The 22,150-nt window shown below is 42.7% G+C and overlaps 1 protein-coding gene across 1 annotated transcript in view; it reads right to left on the reverse strand.

Annotated features, from left to right (window-relative positions):
* Positions 1 to 22,150, reverse strand: part of tmtc2a (transmembrane O-mannosyltransferase targeting cadherins 2a) — a 91,280-nt gene that overhangs the window by 12,584 nt on the left and 56,546 nt on the right. The window contains exons 3-9 of the mRNA XM_080421825.1: positions 20,461 to 21,328; positions 19,762 to 19,876; positions 18,083 to 18,168; positions 16,780 to 16,964; positions 15,304 to 15,382; positions 13,268 to 13,389; positions 4,204 to 4,285 (exon numbers count right to left, since the gene is read on the reverse strand). Of these exons, the coding sequence (XP_080277951.1) occupies positions 4,204 to 4,285; positions 13,268 to 13,389; positions 15,304 to 15,382; positions 16,780 to 16,964; positions 18,083 to 18,168; positions 19,762 to 19,876; positions 20,461 to 21,328 (1,537 nt within the window). The remainder of the gene's footprint in view (positions 1 to 4,203; positions 4,286 to 13,267; positions 13,390 to 15,303; positions 15,383 to 16,779; positions 16,965 to 18,082; positions 18,169 to 19,761; positions 19,877 to 20,460; positions 21,329 to 22,150) is intronic.

Raw genomic sequence — 22,150 nt, forward strand, 5'->3', positions numbered from 1 at the left:
ACTCCTGTCGACCCCCGGCCCCCCCCCACCCTCTTATAAGGGGTTGTAAATCTCGTCTTTCTACAGCAAAAGTGCAACACTTTGGGCTGTCGCTGAGCTTGTAGATCTGCTCGTTTATATCCGTCCTTTCCTACTTGCCATAACGCAATGTTAAAGAGCCGACCAACCCCGCCCCCGACACGACCCCGGCCGACACCAGTCACACCACAGCAGGCTAGAATAGCATGTCATGATATAAAATATCAAAAAAATAATATTAAAAAATATTTTTAAATTTTTTTTTTTTCGCGGTAATGAACCTGACGTGCGGTGCGGTATACCGTACCGCGGTATGGCGGTATTGCGGTTACCGCACCCAGCCCTACCACCCACCTGTCCTAGTCCCTCCTCCTCCTCATGCCCACACTTGTTGTGTTATGATAATGAGGGGGAGGGTATGTTTTTACTATGTCACTAAAGGGCTGTTTCTCTATTGGCACGTTTGACCCTCAAGGTTTCAGCCTCCAGGTAGAAACTCTATTAGAATAGTCAGAGAAGACATAAAACACCATAAAAACACCACCAGGGGGCTTAATGAAGTTCTATCAACCTCATAGACACATGAAAAAAACAGAAAAAGTGCAAAACCATGCCACCACCTCTTTAAGTTTTCAGGAAATGAAAAAAAAAAACCCAACAACACAATACTGCCTCATCAAAGTTGGGACGGTGACTTTATACATTGTCAGATACTTGAATTATCAACACTTTACCCAAATCCAGCTCAAGTGGAGTTAGGAGTTTTTTGACCATTAATGTGGAGATACCGGTAGTTGTTTTGTCCATCATTGATTAGAATGACGAAGAAAAAAAACCCTGAGCTGGAGTTAGGTGGTTTGAGGGTCCAATGGAGTTAGGAGGTTTAGTCAGAAGCACTTTTTAATACTTTACATTGGGTCAATATTTGTGAAACCCACACACAGACGTAAAGGGTGTTCAATAGCACTGATTTGTTAAAGAAAATAAAAACGTTGAAAAATGGAGATAGTTGGTGTCTGCCCGACAGCGACAATTTATAAAGTATATGCATAAGGTGCACGGTTAAAAATAGCAGTGGAATGAGGCAGGTACATACATTGAAGTAGATATAATAACAGTTATGTACATAGAGTGCGTGGTTTGGAACCAAAATAGTAATGAAATGAGCAACATGTGTTTTACTGCGAACAATGACAGGAAAGGGGGCTCGTCTCTGTTATCTGACCTCTGGTGGGCTTTCACCCTCTCTGTTCTCACTTCCTTGCACTCCTCCTATGTGTGTGTGTGTGTGTGTGTGTGTGTGTGTGTGTGTGTCAGTGGTGGAAAAAGTACTCAAATTCTTTACTTAAGTAAAAGTACCAATACTGCAATATAAAAATACTCTGTTACAAGTAAAAATCCAAAATTAAAAATGTACTTGAGTAAAAGTACAAAAGTATTGGCATCAAAATGTACTTAAAGTACCAAAAGTAAAAGTACAAAATATTTGAAAATAGCCGATCTACAAGCTCACAACGCGTCGCGCTGCGACGCGTTGTGAGCTTGTAGATCTGCTATTTTCAAATAGCCTATGTATAAAATAGGGTTAAAGTGGTTAATGAATGTTTCATTATATCATAGTTTATATCTGAAAAGTAACTAGTAACTAAAGTTTTCAAATAATTGTAGTGGAGTAAAAGTACAATATTTGCCTCTGAGATGTAGTGGAGTAGAAGTAAAAGTGTGGGAAATTGGAAATACTCAAGTAAAGTACAAATACCTCAAAATTATACTTAAGTACAGTACTTAAGTAAATGTACTTAGTTACTTTCCACCACTGGTGTGTGTGTGTGTGTGTGTGTGTGTGTGTGTGTGTGTGTGTGTGTGTGTGTGTGTGTGTGCGCGTGCGTGTGTGCGTGTGTGCGTGCGTGTGTCTGTGTGTGTATGTCAGTCACACCCTGTGCGTGCATGCGTGTGTGTGTGTGTGTGTGTGTCGGTCACACAGTATCTCCAGCACTAAAATAAGGGAGCGGACCATTCAAAATAATCCTAACCCAGAACAAGAGACTCCAAGATAACATTGAGAGGGAGAGAAAGAAAGAGCGTGTGGGTCTCAGGAACGGGAAACAGCCCCGGTCCAAAGACAGCAACCCACGCCAAAAACCCAAACACAACTCAAACCCCAAAAGACTCGCAGGGAAAGCAACGGGAGGAATTGAGGGAGATAGCGACACAGAGAGAGTGACCGCGTACAATGGCTCTTTCAGCCAGACGGGACACATTTCATTTCCTATGAATATCCTGTAGATAGAGACACGCGGGGAGAAAGCACCCCGTTCCTTCCAAAGCGATATGAAACGCTGCATTGGCAGAGGCGTGGATGAGATGTGGTATCATGTTTTTACTGTCGGTAGCAGAATGGCTTGAGGTTGTGCTGTTCATTTAGTCTGATGCTGTTGTTCTCAAAGGAGGGGTCCAGGGAGCCACAGTGGTCATTGAGGGGGTTCCAGTGCGTCCCCAGCAAAATGAGGAACAGTTTAAACACAAGCTCACAACGCGTCGCGATGTGACACGCTGTAAGCTTATAGATAAGCTTTTTTCGAACATTTTTGACAAATCTTCTCTTATGGAGATCACTTGAATGGAGGCACAGATGGGGGTCCTTAACATGAAAATGTTTATGAACCACTGGTCTGATGAACTAAGCCCAGGGACGCCGGCTTTTGTGCGTGGCTATGGGGGCTGAACTTGACCACCACTCCCCCCCCCCCCCCCTTCCCCCCCGCCCCCCCACCCACTGCGTCGCGGGCATGTAATTAATTAAATGACCATAAAACAACATTAACAACACTCTACCCATCCTTCAGTGTGTCCCATCCTCAAATGTTTTACTTAAGTAAAAGTATCAAGAGACTCTAGAGTACCAAGTAAAAGTACTCATTATACAAAATGTCCCATTTCAATGTTTTCAATGTATACAAATCTTTAGAAAATAGCTGATCTACAAGCTCACAATGCCTCAAATGTGATTTGTGAGTATTGTGAGCTTGTAGATCTGCTATTTTCAAATAGCTGATATGGGCTGAAGTGGTTACTGTTTGTTTTGTAATAATAATCAAAATCTACAAAGTAACTAGTAACTAAAGTTTTCAAATAATTGTAGTGGAGTAGAAGTACAATATTTGCCTCTGAGATGTAGTGGAGTAGAACAAGCAAGGTGATGCTAGCAGCCACACATCAAACTATACAGAGCAGGTTTACAAGGGCTTGATGGCTGGGTGGGGTTGTTAGATCCCTTCATTCCTGCGCTATTGTTCTATAGGTGTTAACGGCCGGCGCATTGAATGCGTCTCTCTCGCGGCCGTCGCGGGCACCATTTGAACCTTCAGAGAGCTGCTTTGCGCTATAGTCATGGAAATTAAATTGGGCCCCGATCTGAGGGGTCATCAGTTGAGTGAGGGGGCTGTGGACCCGAGGCCCCCACGGAGTCGGCGCCCCTGACTAAGCCTGTATATGGACTGTGTCTGTTGTACCTCACATGTCCGTATCAGCTTGAACAGTGCTTGTTTAAACAAGTCCATGCAGATACGCCCACTGTGCTATTTCCCTCCTGCTAAATGATTATCACAATGCCGCTGCATGTTTCTATCACGCTGCAGCAGCTCTGTTTCGACAAAAAAAAACAAGGACCTCATGTGTATTTAATGTAAACATCTACAGTATGTGTTATGATCCTGGATTTGATGCCAAGGGGCATAGGCGACTTTTAGGGGGGACATGGGGGGCACTTACCCCCCCCTGGGGTCTGGACTTAAAAAAATATATATATACATATTTTTTATATTTAAAAAAAAAAAATATGTCTCATATATAGCGTATGTTATGTCCACATATATGGATATATATGTACATATATGTACATATATGTAGAGACATATATGCAGGTGGCCAATTCCGAATATGTCACATATATATGTGCATATATAAAAATATATAATTCATATATTTCCTTTGCCCCCCAGGTGGCAGAGGCACAAATCACCTATACCAAGGGGTTTAGTTGTGGAATAAAAATAATAGATACATTATTGACTGCCTGGTTGGTTTTGGAAAAGAAAACCATTCATAATTTCGAGGGGAAATGGTTGAGGATGATGCTGTATGATTCGGTGTGTTTGAACACTGTTCTTGGAGAGCATTTCTTACCATAATGCATGTAGCAGTTTCCTTTGGTGGGGTCTAGCAGAATGGCTCTCTGGTAGTACTTCTCTGCTTCTGTCTTCTGCCCCTGGAGGAGAGAAGAACACATGGACAACCTGGACGTTATACTGTCATTACTTGGATCCATTCAGGTAGGTTGTAGTCTCGTGTAGCCAGACAACTATTCCACAATCTCTGAGTGCTATATAGAGTCTGGAACTACACCTCCTGAATACTGTATAGAGTCTGGAACTACACCTCCTGAATACTGTATAGAGTCTGGAACTACACCTCCTGAATACTGTATAGAGTCTGGAACTACACCTCCCGAAATCCGAGAACGGAAGCTGTCATCTGTTCGTCATTTCCGTTCAAGAAAATATATTTCATATTATATATATTTCTGATAAGCAGCCAGCTAAACAGTATATGCTTCGTCTTGATTTATATTAGGACACATTTGCTTGACTGTAAAGACGAAACGGAAGCGGGGAGGAGGCGTCACATCCGCTTTAATTATCCTCTGATAATATTCAGAGCTTCTGTTGCTCCTGACTGGATGACGGAAGAGTTTGAAAATTGTGCGAGGCAACAGTCTCACGAGACCAGGTAGTTTGTAGCTGTAGCAGTTTAATACATGACACATTTCTGCTCATGACACCTGTATGTAGTTTCCTGTACTTCTACATCCTTTGTTCTATAGTAGGTTAATGTACAGCTGTACATCCTGTGCAACAACACACACACACACACACACACACACACACACACACACACACACACACACACACACACACACACACACACACACACACACACACACACACACACACACACACACACACACACACACACACACACACACACACACACACACACACACACACACACAATCAGTTGCAGTTTATCGCGTCTGCTACGTATTATTTTATTGTGCCGCCATGCATGACTTGAGACATGGCAGCTCTGCTGTTCAGAACCAGGAAACTGAAGCTCATAAAGAGAAGGCCCAATCCCAACCCCCTCCCCCCACCTTTTAAACGCTAGACCTCAAAGGGTGTGTGTGTGTGTGTGTGTGTGTGTGTGTGTGTGTGTGTGTGTGTGTGTGTGTGTGTGTGTGTGTGTGTGTGTGTGTGTGTGTGTGTGTGTGTGTGTGTGTGCGCAGGTGTGTGTGAGAAAGATACTGCGTCTTTGTGAACAAGGCCTCCATTCCTTTCTTTCCTTTACGCTGCTGCACTGATTGCTTCCATATTGCCGATGGATTCTACACTCAACGTGAAATGAGAGAACGTTCATATTAGTTTGGGTTCATTAGCTTCTTCCCATATGCTCACGCTGGCTCTAAATGAGCCTACTTCACATTCAATTATACTTCTCTTCCCATTGTATCATTCACTACTGAAAGTAGAGCAGTTTAGAGTTATGGTGAAGCAAATAAGGATTTAACAAGTCCAAGAGTGGGAAAAAGTAACGGTTTCTATAAATACAGTACACTACAAAATTTGGAGCATTAATTTAACCACGTGAGAGTCAATATTTTCTGCTGCCATCATGAAGATACATTCTGCCTAAAAATGGACCCTTACAGGGCTCAGCTTTGTGCTGTGTAGATACTGTAGCTATATTTAGACCCAGTTGTGTGACTCAGAACATAGTCTACATTTAGACTTCAGTCGTTTGCATTTTGAAGGCTACTATCCCAGTGGGAGCTTGCTAGCGGTTAGCATTGCCACTGAATGTATCCAACCAACCCGATCTCCAGAGGAAACGTTCTCTTTGAACGTTTTTGAAATTCCGTGAATAGACACGGAAAAACCCGAAATTCCGTGCATAGCCGCCTCGCATCTCCCCCATTGTGACTAAACCATGACGGAGGCGCGCAGTCACAGGCGAACTGTCACCCCGTGAAGGACCACCGAGGGAGCTAAGGCGACCGAGTTGCCGTCCTGAACGGTGTGACGTTCGCCTGTGCCTACTCAGCGCCGTTTGAGTTATGTACCGATAGGCACAGAATCGTAAATTTTGTTGTGGGGACTGCTCTGCTTCCGGGTTTTTCCGGGTTGCGACTGGTTACGCCCACCGTGGGACTCGCCGTACATATGCACGCAATTTCGGGGTTTCTAGGCGACTATCCACGGAATGAAGTGCACTGGATCCGTGCAATGTTACGGAGATCTCTGGAGATCAGGCTGATCCAACAGCACAGCTGCCCACAGCACTCTCCCACTCCACTCCGAGGTCTCTGACTGGGACCAAGGCAGGTGTTGCCAGATTTTCCAAGAGAAACAAGCCACCAGGTCTATGAAAACGAGCCACTCACTTTAAGCCTATATACGATCGGCTATTTGAAAATAGTCGAATCTACAAGCTCACAATGTGTCACGATGCGACACGTTGTGAGCTTGTAGATTTGCTATTTTCAAAAACATATCGGGGAAACTTTTTGAAATATTTTTTAACATTTTCTTTTTTTGCGGAAGCACAGTGAAGCCCTCCGTGATTAGCAACCATCAGGGGATCGATCATACTGGAGATAAATATTCTATGACTACTTGAAAAGGTAAGAAAATCGCAAAATCGCTGGCAGTGGGTGAATTTTTTTATGTATACACTCTGGCAGTTAAAGAGTTAATTTGGGGGTCCTTGACATGAAAATGTTCAAGCTCCCAACAAACCGCAACAACCAATATTTACAAGCAACTTTACAGAAAAACAAGCCCAAAGTCGTTTATAATAATCGGACATGGCAACACATTTATTTTTTGTATAAAACGCTCATTTATTCATTACCCTAATAAATAACACAGTTAAATCATAACTCCTGATTGTAAAAAATAAGTGTACTCTCCCACGTGACACGACTTCAGGTTGACCTTTTCTCCATGTTGTCTGTAGTATCGATGGGGTCCTGGGGGCTGGATGGACACATGTAGCTGATGGAGTGATTTAATAAGGAAGTAGTTCTAATTGAATCATAAGCCTGTCTGTGGGCCCCATAGTCCCAAAGGCCTCCAGTCTCCTATCCCCTAAGCCTTGTTGTGGAAAGACAGACAGGGGGGGGGGGGCTCAATCTCCATGTCTCAGGGCCCTGGATCTGTTGACCAATGCCTGGAGGAACCAGAGGAACGTGTGCCTCCGCATGTACATGCATTCATAGTCTGGTAAAATGTCCATAAGGAGCTGTGGAATGACCTCTGGTTGTGTCTTGCATCAGCAGCACCCTGAGGGGGGGTCAGTCATTGTAGATGAGGTCACAGAGGTGACTCAGAGCATCGTGGGACATTTTTTACTTCCTCGCACCGAACCTCAGTCAGCTGAAGACAGTTCAGCAGTTCAGCTGTTGTCACGGTTACTTTTCATTACTGTAGTTCTTACTTCAATTTCGTAGTAGTTTTTGTTTTCATGCTTAGTTTTAGTTCAGTTTTCATTTGTTTTAAAAAAATCACACCCTGTGTGAAGTGGGCGGTGTCTTGCTAGCTAATCACAATACTGAATGGAGTCAACCAATCATGTACAAAAGATAAATACATTTATTGAAACACTCTTTATGATGGACGAAACCATAACTTGAAAAAAACCAATTTTTGGTTTTTTTCAAGTTATGGTTTCTTATATAGGGCTATGCACATGTGTCATGTGACACTGGCCAATCACAGTCCTGAATAGACTGTGATTGGCCAATCACAGCGCAGGATAATTGTACAAATTTCCTGGGCCCAGATCACAGCGCAGGAAAATGTACATTTTTCCAAATCTCACTTATAGGGGCGGTTTCACCGCCCAAAAAAATTAGAGTTCATTCATTTTTTTGTAAAGTAAAATAATAATAACTGCAACAAAATGTCATACCATTTAAAAAAAACATGTATTCATAGTTAGGAGACAGATAACTATCCATAAAACAACTATAATAGCAACAACAAATATAACAGTCCACAAGATGCAGTCTCTTATACAACCTTTTCAAATGGATTTTCACACTTTCAGATTCATGGGATTTCCCTCCTTGATAAATGTGATAAATGTTTTATCACCTTCCAATGCAAGAAACTTGCTCTTATCTGTCGTATTCTCTGGCTCCTTCTCCTGACGCCACTATGGATGCGAGCTGTTAGATGGACTGGCAACGCGTCCCTAACCATGAGTTTCCGGACAGCTGGCATAAAACTGTCAGATCATTTAATATCCATTACTAGGCTTGTGTATGAAATAAATTGGTTAAAGGAGAATTCCGGACTGTTTTTGTCCCGAATGGGCCGCCGTAGTGTTTACAAGCGGACTTGGATGAAATCACGGGTGAAATCTCGTCCTGCGAGACTTCCAGAGGGACGCATCTAACACACATTCTGTGGGGAGTTCTCTTTCAATATGAACGTCAGATACTATAAAGAATACATCACATGAACGCACCTGGGACGTATCATCAGTGTTGTAGCCTGGGGTCATCGGGTGTTTCGGGTCTCGCAGCAACATACACCCTCGCCCAGGTGACCCAGCCGGGGTTGATCAAGCCCCGACTTACGTCCCAGGTAGCTACCCACGGTCAGTCCTATACAGTGGTGTAAAGTAACTAAGTACATGTACTCAAGTACTGTACTCAAGTACTGTACTTAGGTACAGTTGTGAGGTATTTTTACTTTACTGGAGTATTTAAAAATTTCTGAACTTTTACTTCTACTCCACTACATCTCAGAGGCAAATATTGTACTTTTACTCCATTACAACTATTTGAAAACTTTAGTTACTAGTTACTTTTCAGATATAAATGATTACATTATAAAACATACATTAACCACTCTAGCCCTATTTTATACCTAGGCTATTTGAAAATAGCAGATCTACAAGCTCACAACGCGTCGCATCGCGACGCGTTGTGAGCTTGTAGATCGTCTATTTTCAAATATCTTAGTACTTTTACTTTTGGTACTTTAAGTACATTTTGATGCCAATACTTTTGTACTTTTACTCAAGTAAATTTTGAATTCCGGACTTTTACTTGTAACGGAGCTTGTAGATCGTCTATTTTCAAATATCTTAGTACTTTTACTTTTGGTACTTTAAGTACATTTTGATGCCAATACTTTTGTACTTTTACTCAAGTAAATTTTGAATTCCGGACTTTTACTTGTAACGGAGTTCCTTCTGCATTGCAGTATTGATACTTTTACTTAAGTAAAACATTTGAGTACTTTTTCCACCACTGGTCCTATAGGGAAAGACAGGGCCACTCAGTCCACTTCTCCGGAACTACTCTGCCGGAACTCGGGGGAGGCTCTGGCACGTGGAGGGACTAGGCTCTGTGGATGGCCTCCTGGCCGGGCTCCTCCTTCGTCTCACCAGGTCCAGGACCTGAGCGCTGCGCCAGATCCTCTGCACCATCCCGATCCAAACATTTCCTTCTGGCGTGATGGTTCCTTGGGCCGATACCACTAGATTGGGCCGTCTAATGGTATAAGCTCCACATGCGGTTTGCTTGAATGGCCCTCCTAAAGGCCTCACCGTGGATTTGTTGGGCTTCTTCCTCACGGAAGACACAGGCTGGGGCGCCAACCCATACTGCTCCCGGTATATCGTCTACATTCCGGCTGTCACACAGATACAGTATCACCAAAAAATAAATAAAAGCGATCCAAATACGTGATTTAGCGTACGGACCATCCGCTCACGTTTTTAGCTGCGGGATGGAGTTACTGTAGCACTCGTCCTAGGATATAATAACATCATATAAAGGTAAGAAAAAGGCTAGTCCGGAATTCTCCTTTAACACATTCCATGCCAGAGTTTAATCTCATAATGTACTCACCAGTGCCAGCGTTTTATTGTTGTTTTTTTGTTTTTTTCATGTCGCCACAGACCTCGCTAAATAAGTTAAAAGTGCGCGTTCATTTGGTTCTAAACACACAGCGGATCTGTGAGAAACGGCCAGCGAAAACAGTTTCCAAATGCGAGCCGCCATCTTGAAGATACAGCCGATCAACGCTAAACAGTGATCAGCGAGGAGAAAAACAACAACCGAGAAAATCGAGTTTTAAACAGGATCCCAGACAGGAAGCGGATACGATCGAAAAAACTGGAACCCGAATAATTCCGTTTCCGACCGGAAACCGGAAACGGAAACGGATCAAAAAAATTCGGAAAGTGCACCTGGGGCAATTTCAATGGGAATCGGCGGTTCGCGTAGATCTACGCGACTGGCACGCTGCGGCTTTAAATAGGTTCGCGTAGATCTACGCGACTGGCATTCAATGTGTTAAGATGAAAACTAAGGTTTTGAACACAAAATACAGTTAGTTAGTCATCACTGTTTTGTTAAGCCTGTGAATTTGTTAAATATACTATACGTGCGTGCACGCGCACTCACGCACACGAAACATGGATGCAATTACACAGGCATGTTTGTACATTCTCACGGAGGATGCATGATATTTCGATACGTCCTTTGCAATGAGTTCCGCTATTCTGTCATGACGTGCTATGTACATCCCTTTGTATGCATAACAGCCATCCAAGATGTGTGACATCAGAGTTTCAGTGACCTGTTCTGTGGTGCAAGCAATGAGGGACCTGACACACACACACACACACACACACACACACACACACACACACACACACACACACACACACACACACACACACACACACACACACACACACACACACACACACACACACACACACACACACACACACACACACACACACACACACACACACACACACACACACACACACACACACACACCTGGAGCTCATCCAGTGAATTAAGGGTTGGCATTGTGCTGCACCAGACTCACTCCCCATGTCTCTGACCTTCAGACATCACACAGATATGTAATTATGCAGATAAAAACAGCTGCCTTGTTTCTTGTTTCTCTGAAAGGTGTTTGGCAGCGACGTCACTCTCAGGTTAGCGTCACTCCACGGTCCCTGGAAGGACCTGATGTGACCAGTGTTGCCATGTCGGCTTATTATAAGCGACCTTTGGGATTCTTTTTCTGTGAAGTTGCTTTGTAAATATTGGTAGTTGCGGGTTGCGTTGAAATGTTTTGCTTGTTTCTAAAGTGTAGCTGCTTATTTAGGCTCGTTTCCACATTTTTTATTATTATTATTTAAACCAGTGGTTCTCAAATATTTTCATGAAAATGTTTTGTGCCACAGGGAGCATTTTGTGTTGTTGGAATGTTTAAGAAAAATATTCCAAATATTCCACATTTTATTGCAAGAAAATAGCAGATCTACAAGCTCACAACGCGTCGCATCGCGACGCGTTGTGAGCTGGTAGATCGGCTATTTTTCAAACAGCCGATGCATGATATAGGTTTAAAGTGTGGCCTATGGCTTCTTTTGGGCTTGTTTTCCTGGACCTGGTTGCTTATTTCTCTCACAAAATATGGCAACACTGGGTGTGTCCCATCATCTCACTGCACTGAACATTCTCATCTTTCCTCAGTAACTTCAATGTAATCTACTGTAGCTCCTGCAGTCAAGGTCAAGTATAATTAAATACTCATGGATACATCACAGGAGTGGGTTTAGTTTTACATCACTGCTGTCACTACAGTCAGCCTCTTAAAGGTTCTATGACATTCATTTTAACTTTTTTTATTTTTTATGTTTTTTTGGGGGTTTTATGACCTCAATTACACCCAAAAATCTGAACTTTGAACATTCAATGGATTTTCTGTGGTCTGGGGTTTTCTGAAAAATTAGGCTGAAAAGTAATCTGAGCTTGGCCCTTCGGCAGTGAGGTCACAGTCGATTAATCCCGCCCACTCTCCTCCTCGCCCCATTGCAGTAGAAAAGGCTTTAGAAATGTGAGTGAAAAACACATGCCATGGATCAATGGAGTGGAATTTTTTGTTAAAACTTTCTATACACGTTTGAAGGACCATGACAAAGACTTTTAAAGTGTGGTAAAACTGAACGTCATGAAACCTTTAAAGGAGTAGTTCACCCAAAAAAATGACTTATTGGCCTGGACCGCTGGCCGTAGCGGTCCAGGCGCCTAGGCTACAATGTAGCCTGACAGCGTGTTGCGGGTTCGAGTCCCGATCCCCGACGGCCTGCTGCGTGTCACTCCCCATCTCTATCCCCATTTCCTGTCAGCCTACAGTCCTATCCATAATAAAGAGATGTTGGTTTTTTGTCGCATTCCTAAGCCAATAATTTGATGACCAGGTCATCGGTCAATACTCCGCTGGTCATCAAATGATTGGCTTAGGAATGCGACAAAAACAAAAAAAAACTCCATGAATTCAACCCTTCATGGGGTGTGTAATAGATAGAAAATACATATTTTTTGGGGTGAAACTCCTTTAACACATTGACTGCCAGAGTTTATTCATAATGTACTCACCCCTCTGCCAGCAATTTGCGTGTTTTGTAATTTTTTAGTTTTGTAATTTTTCATTCAAATAAATTCTCTGATTGTGTTGTCAAGCACCTACGATTGTTCCACCAGTAGAGAGCAGCAAATCCACACATTGATCACCTCGCTCGCCCCCTCCCAAACAGGCCCACGTCATATCCTGTCATTCACCGGATGTGACGTTTTCGACAATCCCTGGTCCGCTGATCGGCCTGAAAACGATGTGATACACTACGACGATGACTGTTAGTCACCCGGACCAAAGAAAATAGAAGTTGAGCTGTCCGTTCGTTTTTTATACCGTGTGAAAAACCGTGTTTTTCCTTATTCTGGCCGAAAATAACAATAACAATGTGACCCGGAAATGAATTTTTTTTTTTACATCCGGCTCCGGGTGAGTGTGACGTAAGTGGAAAACGAAAGTGTTGATGAGAAATAAACACAGCCGTGCGATCACAGATTAAACAAGGAAAATTCAAAAGAACGCATCAATGTGTTCTTTTGAATGCTGGCACTCAAGCGATGGATTTGAAAGAACGCATCGATGCGATCTTGGCACTGTATGTGTTAACAATCATAGCAAACAACTCAATAGGCTGGCTTATGCCCACACTGGCTGTGGCCGATGAATGAATTCATTAATTCCTGGCAGTCAATGTGTTATCAGCGGTTCCCAGCAGTAAGAGAACAGGGACTTACGGTGATGGACAGCAGTTTGCCGTAGGTCAGGTGAGCAGGGATGTGGTCGTGTTTGGACCTGAGAGACTCTCTGTACCAGTGACCTGCCTCCTCCAGCCTGTTCAGCCTCATATAGGCCTCTCCTGGAAGAGAGGGCAAAGGTCAGGGTCTCTGGGAGATTCATGTATTCATAATGGTAATGGTCTTTTTTCATTTCATTTCTGAAACCCTGGGGGTCCCGGTTGAGAACCACTGCGATGGACCCCAGTGGTAAACAGTGGTGGAAAAAGTACTCAATTTTTTTACTTAAGTAAAAGTATCAATACTGCAATGTAGAAATACTCCATTACAAGTAAAAGTCCTAGAATTAAAAATGTAGTCGAGTAGAAGTACAAAGGTATTAGCATAAAAATCTACTTAAAGTACCAAAAGTATAAGTACTCATTATGCAGTAGCAGATCTACAAGTAGATCGGCTATTTTCAAATGGCCGGAATGTACTGTATATAGGGCTGAAGTGGATAATGTATGTTTAGTAATAATAATCAAAATCTACAAATAGTAACTAGTTTTCAAATATTTTTAGTGGAGTAAAAGTATAAAATTTGCCTCTGAGATGTAGTGGAGTAGAAGTAAAAGTATTGAAAATTGGAAATACTCCAGTGAAGTAAAAATGCCTCAAAATTGTAAAAAAAAAAAAAAAAAAAGTACAGCACTTGAGTAAATGTACTTAGTTACTTTACACCACTGGTGGTAAAGAAGGTCTGATGACATCACTTGTAACAAAGTGTCCCCCAGATATCACGTAACCCCTCCCTGCTTCCTCCACCTGGCAAAACACTATCTCCTCTTTCTTTCTCAATGTGCTCAGGCTAACCCAGAGGAATGTTGCAGGCTTTAGGCTCCGCTGTAATGTCAACTATGCAATCACCATGTGCCTCCAGTGATGTAGTTAGTAATACAATAACACAACGAGGGATGTGATTTATTACAGGGATTAGTTTGGCTTCTCTTGGAGATGATGTCGGTTACATCTACACTAAGACTGAGCACATGTTTAAGAGTTATGGTGTTGGAATCCAAACAGGTGGCTCTGGTACATTAAACGTGTTTTTATAGAGTACTGAAACGTCAGGGCAACACATTCTAATCTAAATGGTTTAAATGGATGAGAGCAGGACTGCAGGTATTCAACAATATTTGACAAATGATCTTCATTTTGTTCAACTCAAAAGGTCATAGTGTGCATTCATAGTAAGGCAAGTATGTCATCAAATTCACAACTTGTCTTAATTATGCCTGGCTAACAAACCAGTAAAACTGTTCCCGGTTTCCAGACTGTGTTGTATGTGTTATAAGACTAGGCTAGACTAGTGGTTCCAGGGACCCCCAGGGGTCCTTGGGGGTGTCAACGTCTAAAGAATTGATAGTTAATCTTCACCATTATTACATGTACAAGTTGATATAACTAGACAACTTGCAAGAATGGCTATTTTGATACGTTTCATTGTTATCTTACATTACCTAAAGTACATACTGTAGACAGTAAAGGAATTCACCAGCGATCATAATTGATAGTTAGTCTCTTCAATGTATTATGTACACCTACTGTAAATATCACTAGAGAACGAACAAGAATGGCTATTTTGATCAGAGTTTCATTGTTATCTTACCTACAGTATACGTACTGTAGACAGTAAAGGAATTCTGGACTTAAATGACAGACCATTTCGGACCAAATCGTGTCTAAAAAAAACCTCTCAGATTGGGGTCCAAGAGATCAAAATCCCATCAAATGGGGTCCGATGGCCCATCAATGCATATCAAATTGGTGGTTTTTGAAATTAAAAAGGTTGATAATCAGTGGCGTAGACATACACTCAAAAAAATTAAATTACTTTTTGGAGTCGAGGGAAATTCAATTCAACGCAAAGGTTTCACCTCATCAAAATACCACTTTGTATGTAAATGATATTTCAAAGAACATGAACATTTTAGTGCAACAGCTCAGTGTGTGAATGAAGATGAAGATAATAAATGGATCCATCAGTTACTGACCCATCATGTTGAACAGACTCTGTGGAGCAAACTGTCTAGGCATCTTCTGTACAGCTTCCTTATAGACTGACAGCGCCTCCTGTTGGGAAAACAAGAAACCAGTGGTGAATTCTAAACTTTTTATTATCTCCACCTAACCGGGCCGAAAGGCCAGGAGACGGAGATTGTGTTTTTGCACCCGTCCGTCCGCGTCCGTCCGTCCGTCCGTCTGTCTGTCTGTCTGGACCGATTGGCATGAAACTTTGCACTTTGCACATGCAAATCAGAATACATTATCTCTTTCTGTTTTCTACCAAAAAGAAAAACACATTGTATATGTTCTAGTGGGTCGGATATATCAGTCTTCAGAATTATATCACAGTGGTCAAAGATTGTATATGCAGCAAAAAGGGTATATATTGGGTATGGCAGAGCAAAAACTTTCTCTGTCACTGTAAGTTTATTGTTAAATAGCAGCATGACTGAAGTTGTGATCTAAAAGGGTTAAATAGGAAGTAGCAACATTTGAAGTCCTACTCCAGGAAATTGAATTTGGTGTTGATGCAGAGATACAGTACTAGTCTTGTGTAGCCAGAGAACTATTCCACTATCTCCAAATGCTATAGAGTCTGGAACTACACCTCCCCAAATCAGAGACAGGAAGCTGTCATCTGTTCCTCATTTCCGTTCACGAAAATAATTATATAAAAAAAAATCTTTACATTTTATTTTAGAATTTCCATTTATGATAAGCAGCAAGCTAATATATGCTTCCGATTGTTTTGATTTACAGTGCTACAAATTTGCGTGACTGTAAAGACGAGCAGAGAGGAGGCGTCACATCCACTTTATCCTCCGATAATTTCCAGAGCTTCCGTTGCTCCAGGCGGCATGACGGAAGCGTTTGAAAATTGTGGGCGGAAACAGTCTGGCTCGTGAGACTATCAGTGATACCAGGGGCGTCGCGGCCATTCACTGTGCGTACGACGCGACACCCTCACTCTCACAGATCCGTGATTTCATACCCCCCCACTTTTTGAAAAAATGTTATAAAAAAATTATTAATTAACCTTACCCTAACCCTAAAACCGAAATAAAGTAACCAAAACACCGGGAAAAAACTAACAAAATCCGCCCAAAAAACGCACATTTTTGTAAAAAAAAAATCGTTTACATTTGACAGGTACAAATGTTTGCTTGAAAAAAATGATATTCAAGGATTTGTACAAATTTTCAAGATTTTTCAAAAATAGCAGATCTACAAGCTAATAGCGCGGCACTCGGTGCCGCGCTATTAGCTTGTATATCTGCTATTTTTGAATAGCCAAAGTATAAAATAAGGGCTATAGTCCACCGAAAGTCCACCCCCCCACCTTCTGAGAGCCTGTGACGTCCCTGAGTGATACAGAACCTGCTGCGATACGACATGCAGTAATATAACAACCAACACATATATATACCGTAAATGCAACCCTAACGTAGTATAAAAACACTCGCCTCCTGCCGGCCCTGTTCGTGCAGCAGTTTCCCCAGGTTGTACAGGCAGCTGGTGACGGAGCTCTTGTGGGCGTGTGGGTCTTTGAGGTTCTCGTCTGGGATCTGGGCACAGGTCAGGAAGGTGCGCTTGGCCTCCTCCTGGCTGCCCTGGTTCATTAGAACGATGCCTGTGTTCAAGTAGGCCGCTGTGGAAGAGGACGGGACAGAGAGATGATGAGGGAGACGTTAGAGATATTCAAGAGAAGATATATTTTTATTTTTAACCCATTAAGACCTGAGGCGATTCTTTAAAAAAAATCTAAATCCTAACAGTTTTTGGAAAAAAATCTAAAAAAAAAATTTCCAAGATTTTTCAAAAATAGCAGATCTACAAGCTCATAGCGCGGCACTCGGTGCCGCGCTATGAGCTTGTAGATCTGCTATTTTTGAATAGCCAAAGACATTTAAAGTGACACAGATGCGTTCCAGGTTTTAATGGGTTAAGCCATATCTTTTGCCGGTGCCTTACCCATTATCCCTAAACCTCTTTGCCATTTTTTTTACTATTTTTAAAAACATTTACAAATAGTTCAACTAGCCGATCTGCATCGACACGTTGTGAGCTTGTAGATCTGCTATTTGAACTATTTGAAAATGTTTTTAAAAATAGTAAAACCTGGCAAAGAAGTTTAGGGATAATGGGTAAGGCACCGGCGAAAATAGGGCCCTCAGGATAAATCTCCATATTCTAACTTTGTGTGCTTTTTCGTAAATTAATGCCCTACTTGATCATACAACAACGTCAGTGGCGGCCTTTCCCATGTTTCACCCGTTTCAATTGAAACGGGGCCCCAACCTCAGAAGGCCTCCACAAAAAAAAAAAAAAAAAAAAGTAGAAGTGCAGATAGTCTAATTAATTTAGTTCGAAAATGCATCATTATGGATTGTGGAAGCAAACCAACTTCAGTCCACACATTTTTTTTTAATAATAATAAAAAAAAAAACGTTTAAAAAAAATATATATATATATTTTTTTTTTTGCAGGGGGGTGCATATGGGGCCCCCATATGAGCTCTTGAAACGGGCCCCCAAATCATTAAGGCCGCCCCTGAACAACGTCACACAAAAGCATCAAAAGTAGCAGATCCACAAGCTCAGAATGCGGCGCGAAGCCTCCCAGTTTCGAGCTTGTAGATCTGCTACATTTGCCTTTTTTTTTTTTGAATCCTGGAAAGTATAACAGTTTTGGACATAATGAGTTTTCCACCCGACAGAGACGATACATACTGTATGTTATTATAATAAGTCTCTTAAGTCTACTTACATGCTAGAGTTGGCCGACTCCCGATGGCCAGTTTATAATAATGCAGCGCCTCAGAATATCGTTGGCTCTCCTGAAGCAGCAAGCCCCTGGGGAACAGAGACATGCAATAGTTGACCCTTTTACTGCTCTAGAAACAGGGGGTCTTCAACAGGGGGGTCCAGGACCCCTAGGGAGTCCTCAGAGTTACTACAGGGGGTCCGGCAAGTCTTCGTGTGATGGAAAAACGTTGAAGACCCCCTGCTCTAGAAACTGGATACAACTGCATTTTGTCACAGAAGAGCCACTACGTTCATGATGTCTGGTGCCGTTTTACCTAGTGTAAAGGCCTTTGCAGACAGGGTGCCATTTTTCGCACGGAAAAAACGGACAATATATATTTTTAAATGAACACATGGTTCTCAATGACCTCATGCACACCGGCTCTGAATTTACCGTGCGGCGATGCGATGCGTTTTTTTTCCAATCGAACCCAGTTCGATTCGTGCGTCTTTTCGCATGCGGTAAAAACTGATTGACTAATCGCACCCTGTCTGCAAAGGCCTTTAATATTAGATCCTGTTGGGAGAGAAAATGTTTCTGTCTGTCAAGCACAGAATACATCTAAATATTCAGCAAAGAAGCTTCTCTCATCGGATGTGTCCCCCTCTTTTACCCATTAATACAACTACAGATCACATTTGTAGTTGTACAAGTAATCTCTCAAGGGTCAAGACAGATTCTGCTCACAGCAGAGTCTGTCAGCACCACTGTCTTAAACATGTAGTGTTGTTGTTAGTAGGAATAAACACAGAAGCACCCGGGAGGAAGTGGACTGAGAAAGGGGAGGAGACAAACCAAGTTCAAATGCAAACAAAAAAGGGATTATTTTCTTCCTTTTTTTAACCGAATGGGTTCCCAGATTGCATTTTAAGTAACATTAAAGGCAAATTTTACTTTGTCACACGATCCTGTCAATAGAGAGTGCAGCTGTTTTCATTTGAAAACACATGAAACCCAGAGGTCGTTTGATAATAAATTATGGTTAATGGAGTTACAGAGACAAGATAATGTCGGGGGATTCAGCTGAGGAATAAAAACCAAACCTGTGGTCTCTGATGTCTGTATTGTTGATTTAATGTACCAAACATCCATCATGTTGAAACAGCATCTCTGTTTTCAACAACACTACAAACACTACAAAAATACTATAATTTGGTCTCCCTCACATTCTATCCTGCCGGCATTCTGATGGGATTCAAGACAGGATAGAACAACGTTGTTAGCGCAGCCAGAGACATGGGTCTAGTTATTAGGGTTGGTCACCTTTGACAACGTGGGTTAATGAAGGGATTAGAAGTGGCTTCAAGTTCTCCCTGCAGGCACACCAATCACAATTAATCGTATCACTGGCAGGGGGAACAGATCAAGGCCACAAGGGACAAAGGAAGCTATTTCTCCATCAATAATAAGTCCTGTTTCATGTCTGGTGTTGTTGACTGTTGCAAAGGGGGTTTTTCCTCACATTATGTCAGATCATGTCAGTGCTCTGCTGCCATAAAATACTTCCTGCCTGTCACTCTTCCTGACTGTGTGAAATGTGTGTGCAGTCTGTGCACGTATGCATATGCTACTACCCCTCTCTCTCTCTCTCTCTCTCTCTCCCTCTCTCTCTCTCTCTCTCTGCAGAAGGATGAACTCACAGGTTGTACAGCATGTCGGCCATGTTTCTTCGGTAGTACAGAGCGTTCCTGTACGCCTGCTCGGCCTCCAACATCTTGCCCTGGTTCTTCAGAACGTTGCCCAGGTTTCCCCAAGCTGCATGGGAGAGACGTGTTATTCAACGTTATTCAAGTTCTAGGTGGATTTAACCCGTTAAAACTGGAAAGCATCTGTGTCATTTTAGATTTTAGCTACAGTATATGAGTGTGTGTGTCACAACATTTAAAAGAGCCCGGTGTTGGGACGGCACATCGGATTGGACAACGGATGTGCCGCCATCTTTATTGTAATTCAGACATCGTCGCAATTACCTCTCTGTCAGGAGACTGAGACAACGGACATGAAACTTTTTTTTATAGTTTTATAGTGTGAATGTGAATCCAGAATGAAATGCATACAGTATATTAAATACATTATTTGGAAGAAGGTTATAGTATAGTATCTGGTGTTTTCTGTTTATAGTATAAAACATGACTTCCTTTAAAGGCATAGTATGTAACTTTGCCCTGTGTTTACATAACAAAACAACAGTGGTGTAAAGTAACTAAGTACATTTACTCAAGTACTGTACTTAAGTACAATTTTGAGGTAGTGTGATGCATGTGGTTTAGAGGACAGACACAGTGCTTTCAGCCTGGAACTGTGTACTGTGTAAACTGTGAACAACAGTCACTACGCACCTTTAGCAGGATTCACACTGATCCCAGATCTGTAGAGGTTCTCCTCGTTGCTCCAGTCTGTGTTTCTCAGAACGGTTCTCATGCCGTTCAGCAGCACCAGTCCTGCACACACACTCAACAGGAAGACCTTACGGCCTCTCGTCCTCAGTCTGACGGACAGCGTCCTCGCCCCGACGGCCACCAGTAAACAGAAGCCCATGCTGGGGATGTAAAGGACCCTCTCTGCCACCACGAAGCCCACGTAGAAGAACAGGTTGGTGGCAGGAAGGAACGGTAAACATAGAAGACCTAAAGAAAACACCACCACGTGTCTCGTAGGGGGCAGGGACGTCTGCGAGGGGCGGTAGAGAGTTTTATCCGACCCGTTCAGGGTGGTCTTTAGAGAGCCCAGCTGCTCCGAGCTCGTGTAGTGGCTCGTGTCGGGGGCGTGGTGGTAGCCGTTCCCGTTGGCGATCGCCTTCCCGTTGGCCAGCGAGGCTTTGCCATTGGCCAGCGAGGCCTTACCATTGGCCTCCTTGGCTGTGGAGGCGGGGCCACGAAGACAAGACAGAGTCAGGAGGATAAATCCGCCGTAGAAGGCGACGGTGAGAAGGTTCCTCCAATCGGCCACGCTCCCGATCAGAGGCAAAGCGTCCATGGACCAATCGAAGCTGAGCTTGTCGGGACAGAGGAGGAGCCAGGCGTTGGCGGCGGGCAGGTGGAGGAAGGTCAGGGTTCGAGTCAGGAGGTGCGGCGAGTCGGCCGCAGGGTTGTCCGAGTTGGAGAAGTTGGGTGGTTTGTTGCCCATCCAGTAGAGACGAGCTGACAGGAGCATCAGTCCCCAGACAGCCAGAACGCTGAGGCTTAACAACACACTGATGTTCTTCTTCTGCAAGGGGAGAAGAATAAGCAGGAAAAACAACTACGTCAACATCTTAAGCAGTGGTGGAAAAAGTACCCAGCAAGCACAGTCAGGACCCGGACCAGTCAGGACCCGGACCAATCAGTGACGTCTCGATTGGGGCTAGATCAAGTCAAACCAAGACAAGTCAGATCTGGCCCAGAATATCACCTGATTTCAACCAAAATTAATCCTGACCACAAAAACGTCACTTCCAGGACGTCATCTAAACACATTTCTCATCACCCAAAATTGCTGTCCAAATGTCCATATGATGTCCCGGTGATGACGTCCTGTAAATGACGTAAAGATCATCCCCATATGGGCTGTGATCTGGCCTAGTCCTGAACGTCACCGGGGTGATGACCGGGCGTCATCATAACGTCATCATGACGTCATTGTGATTGCTGGGTACTGACATTTTTTTACTTAAAAAAAAAGCATCAATACCTCAATATAGAAGCACCCTGTTACAAGTAACAGTCCGGTAATCAACATTTACTTGAGTAAAAGTATTGGCATCAACATATACTTAAAAGTACCAAAAGTAAAATTACTCATTATGTAGAAAGTCCCATTTCACAAGTTGTCATGTGTCTAACATGTATTAAAAAACCTTTTGAAAATAGCAGATCTACAAGCACACAACACGTCGCATCGCAACGTGTCGTGAGCTTGTAGATCGGCTATTTTCAAATAGCCAAAGTTTAAATGGGGCTGAAGTGATTAATGTCATGTTTTGTAATAATAATCAAACTCTACAAAGTAACTAGAAACTAAAGGTTTCAAATAATTGCAGAACTACAATAT

The sequence above is a fragment of the Gymnoscopelus braueri genome (genome assembly GCF_963280865.1).
Source record: "Gymnoscopelus braueri genome assembly, chromosome: 23".
Taxonomy (NCBI): Eukaryota; Metazoa; Chordata; class Actinopteri; order Myctophiformes; family Myctophidae; genus Gymnoscopelus; species Gymnoscopelus braueri.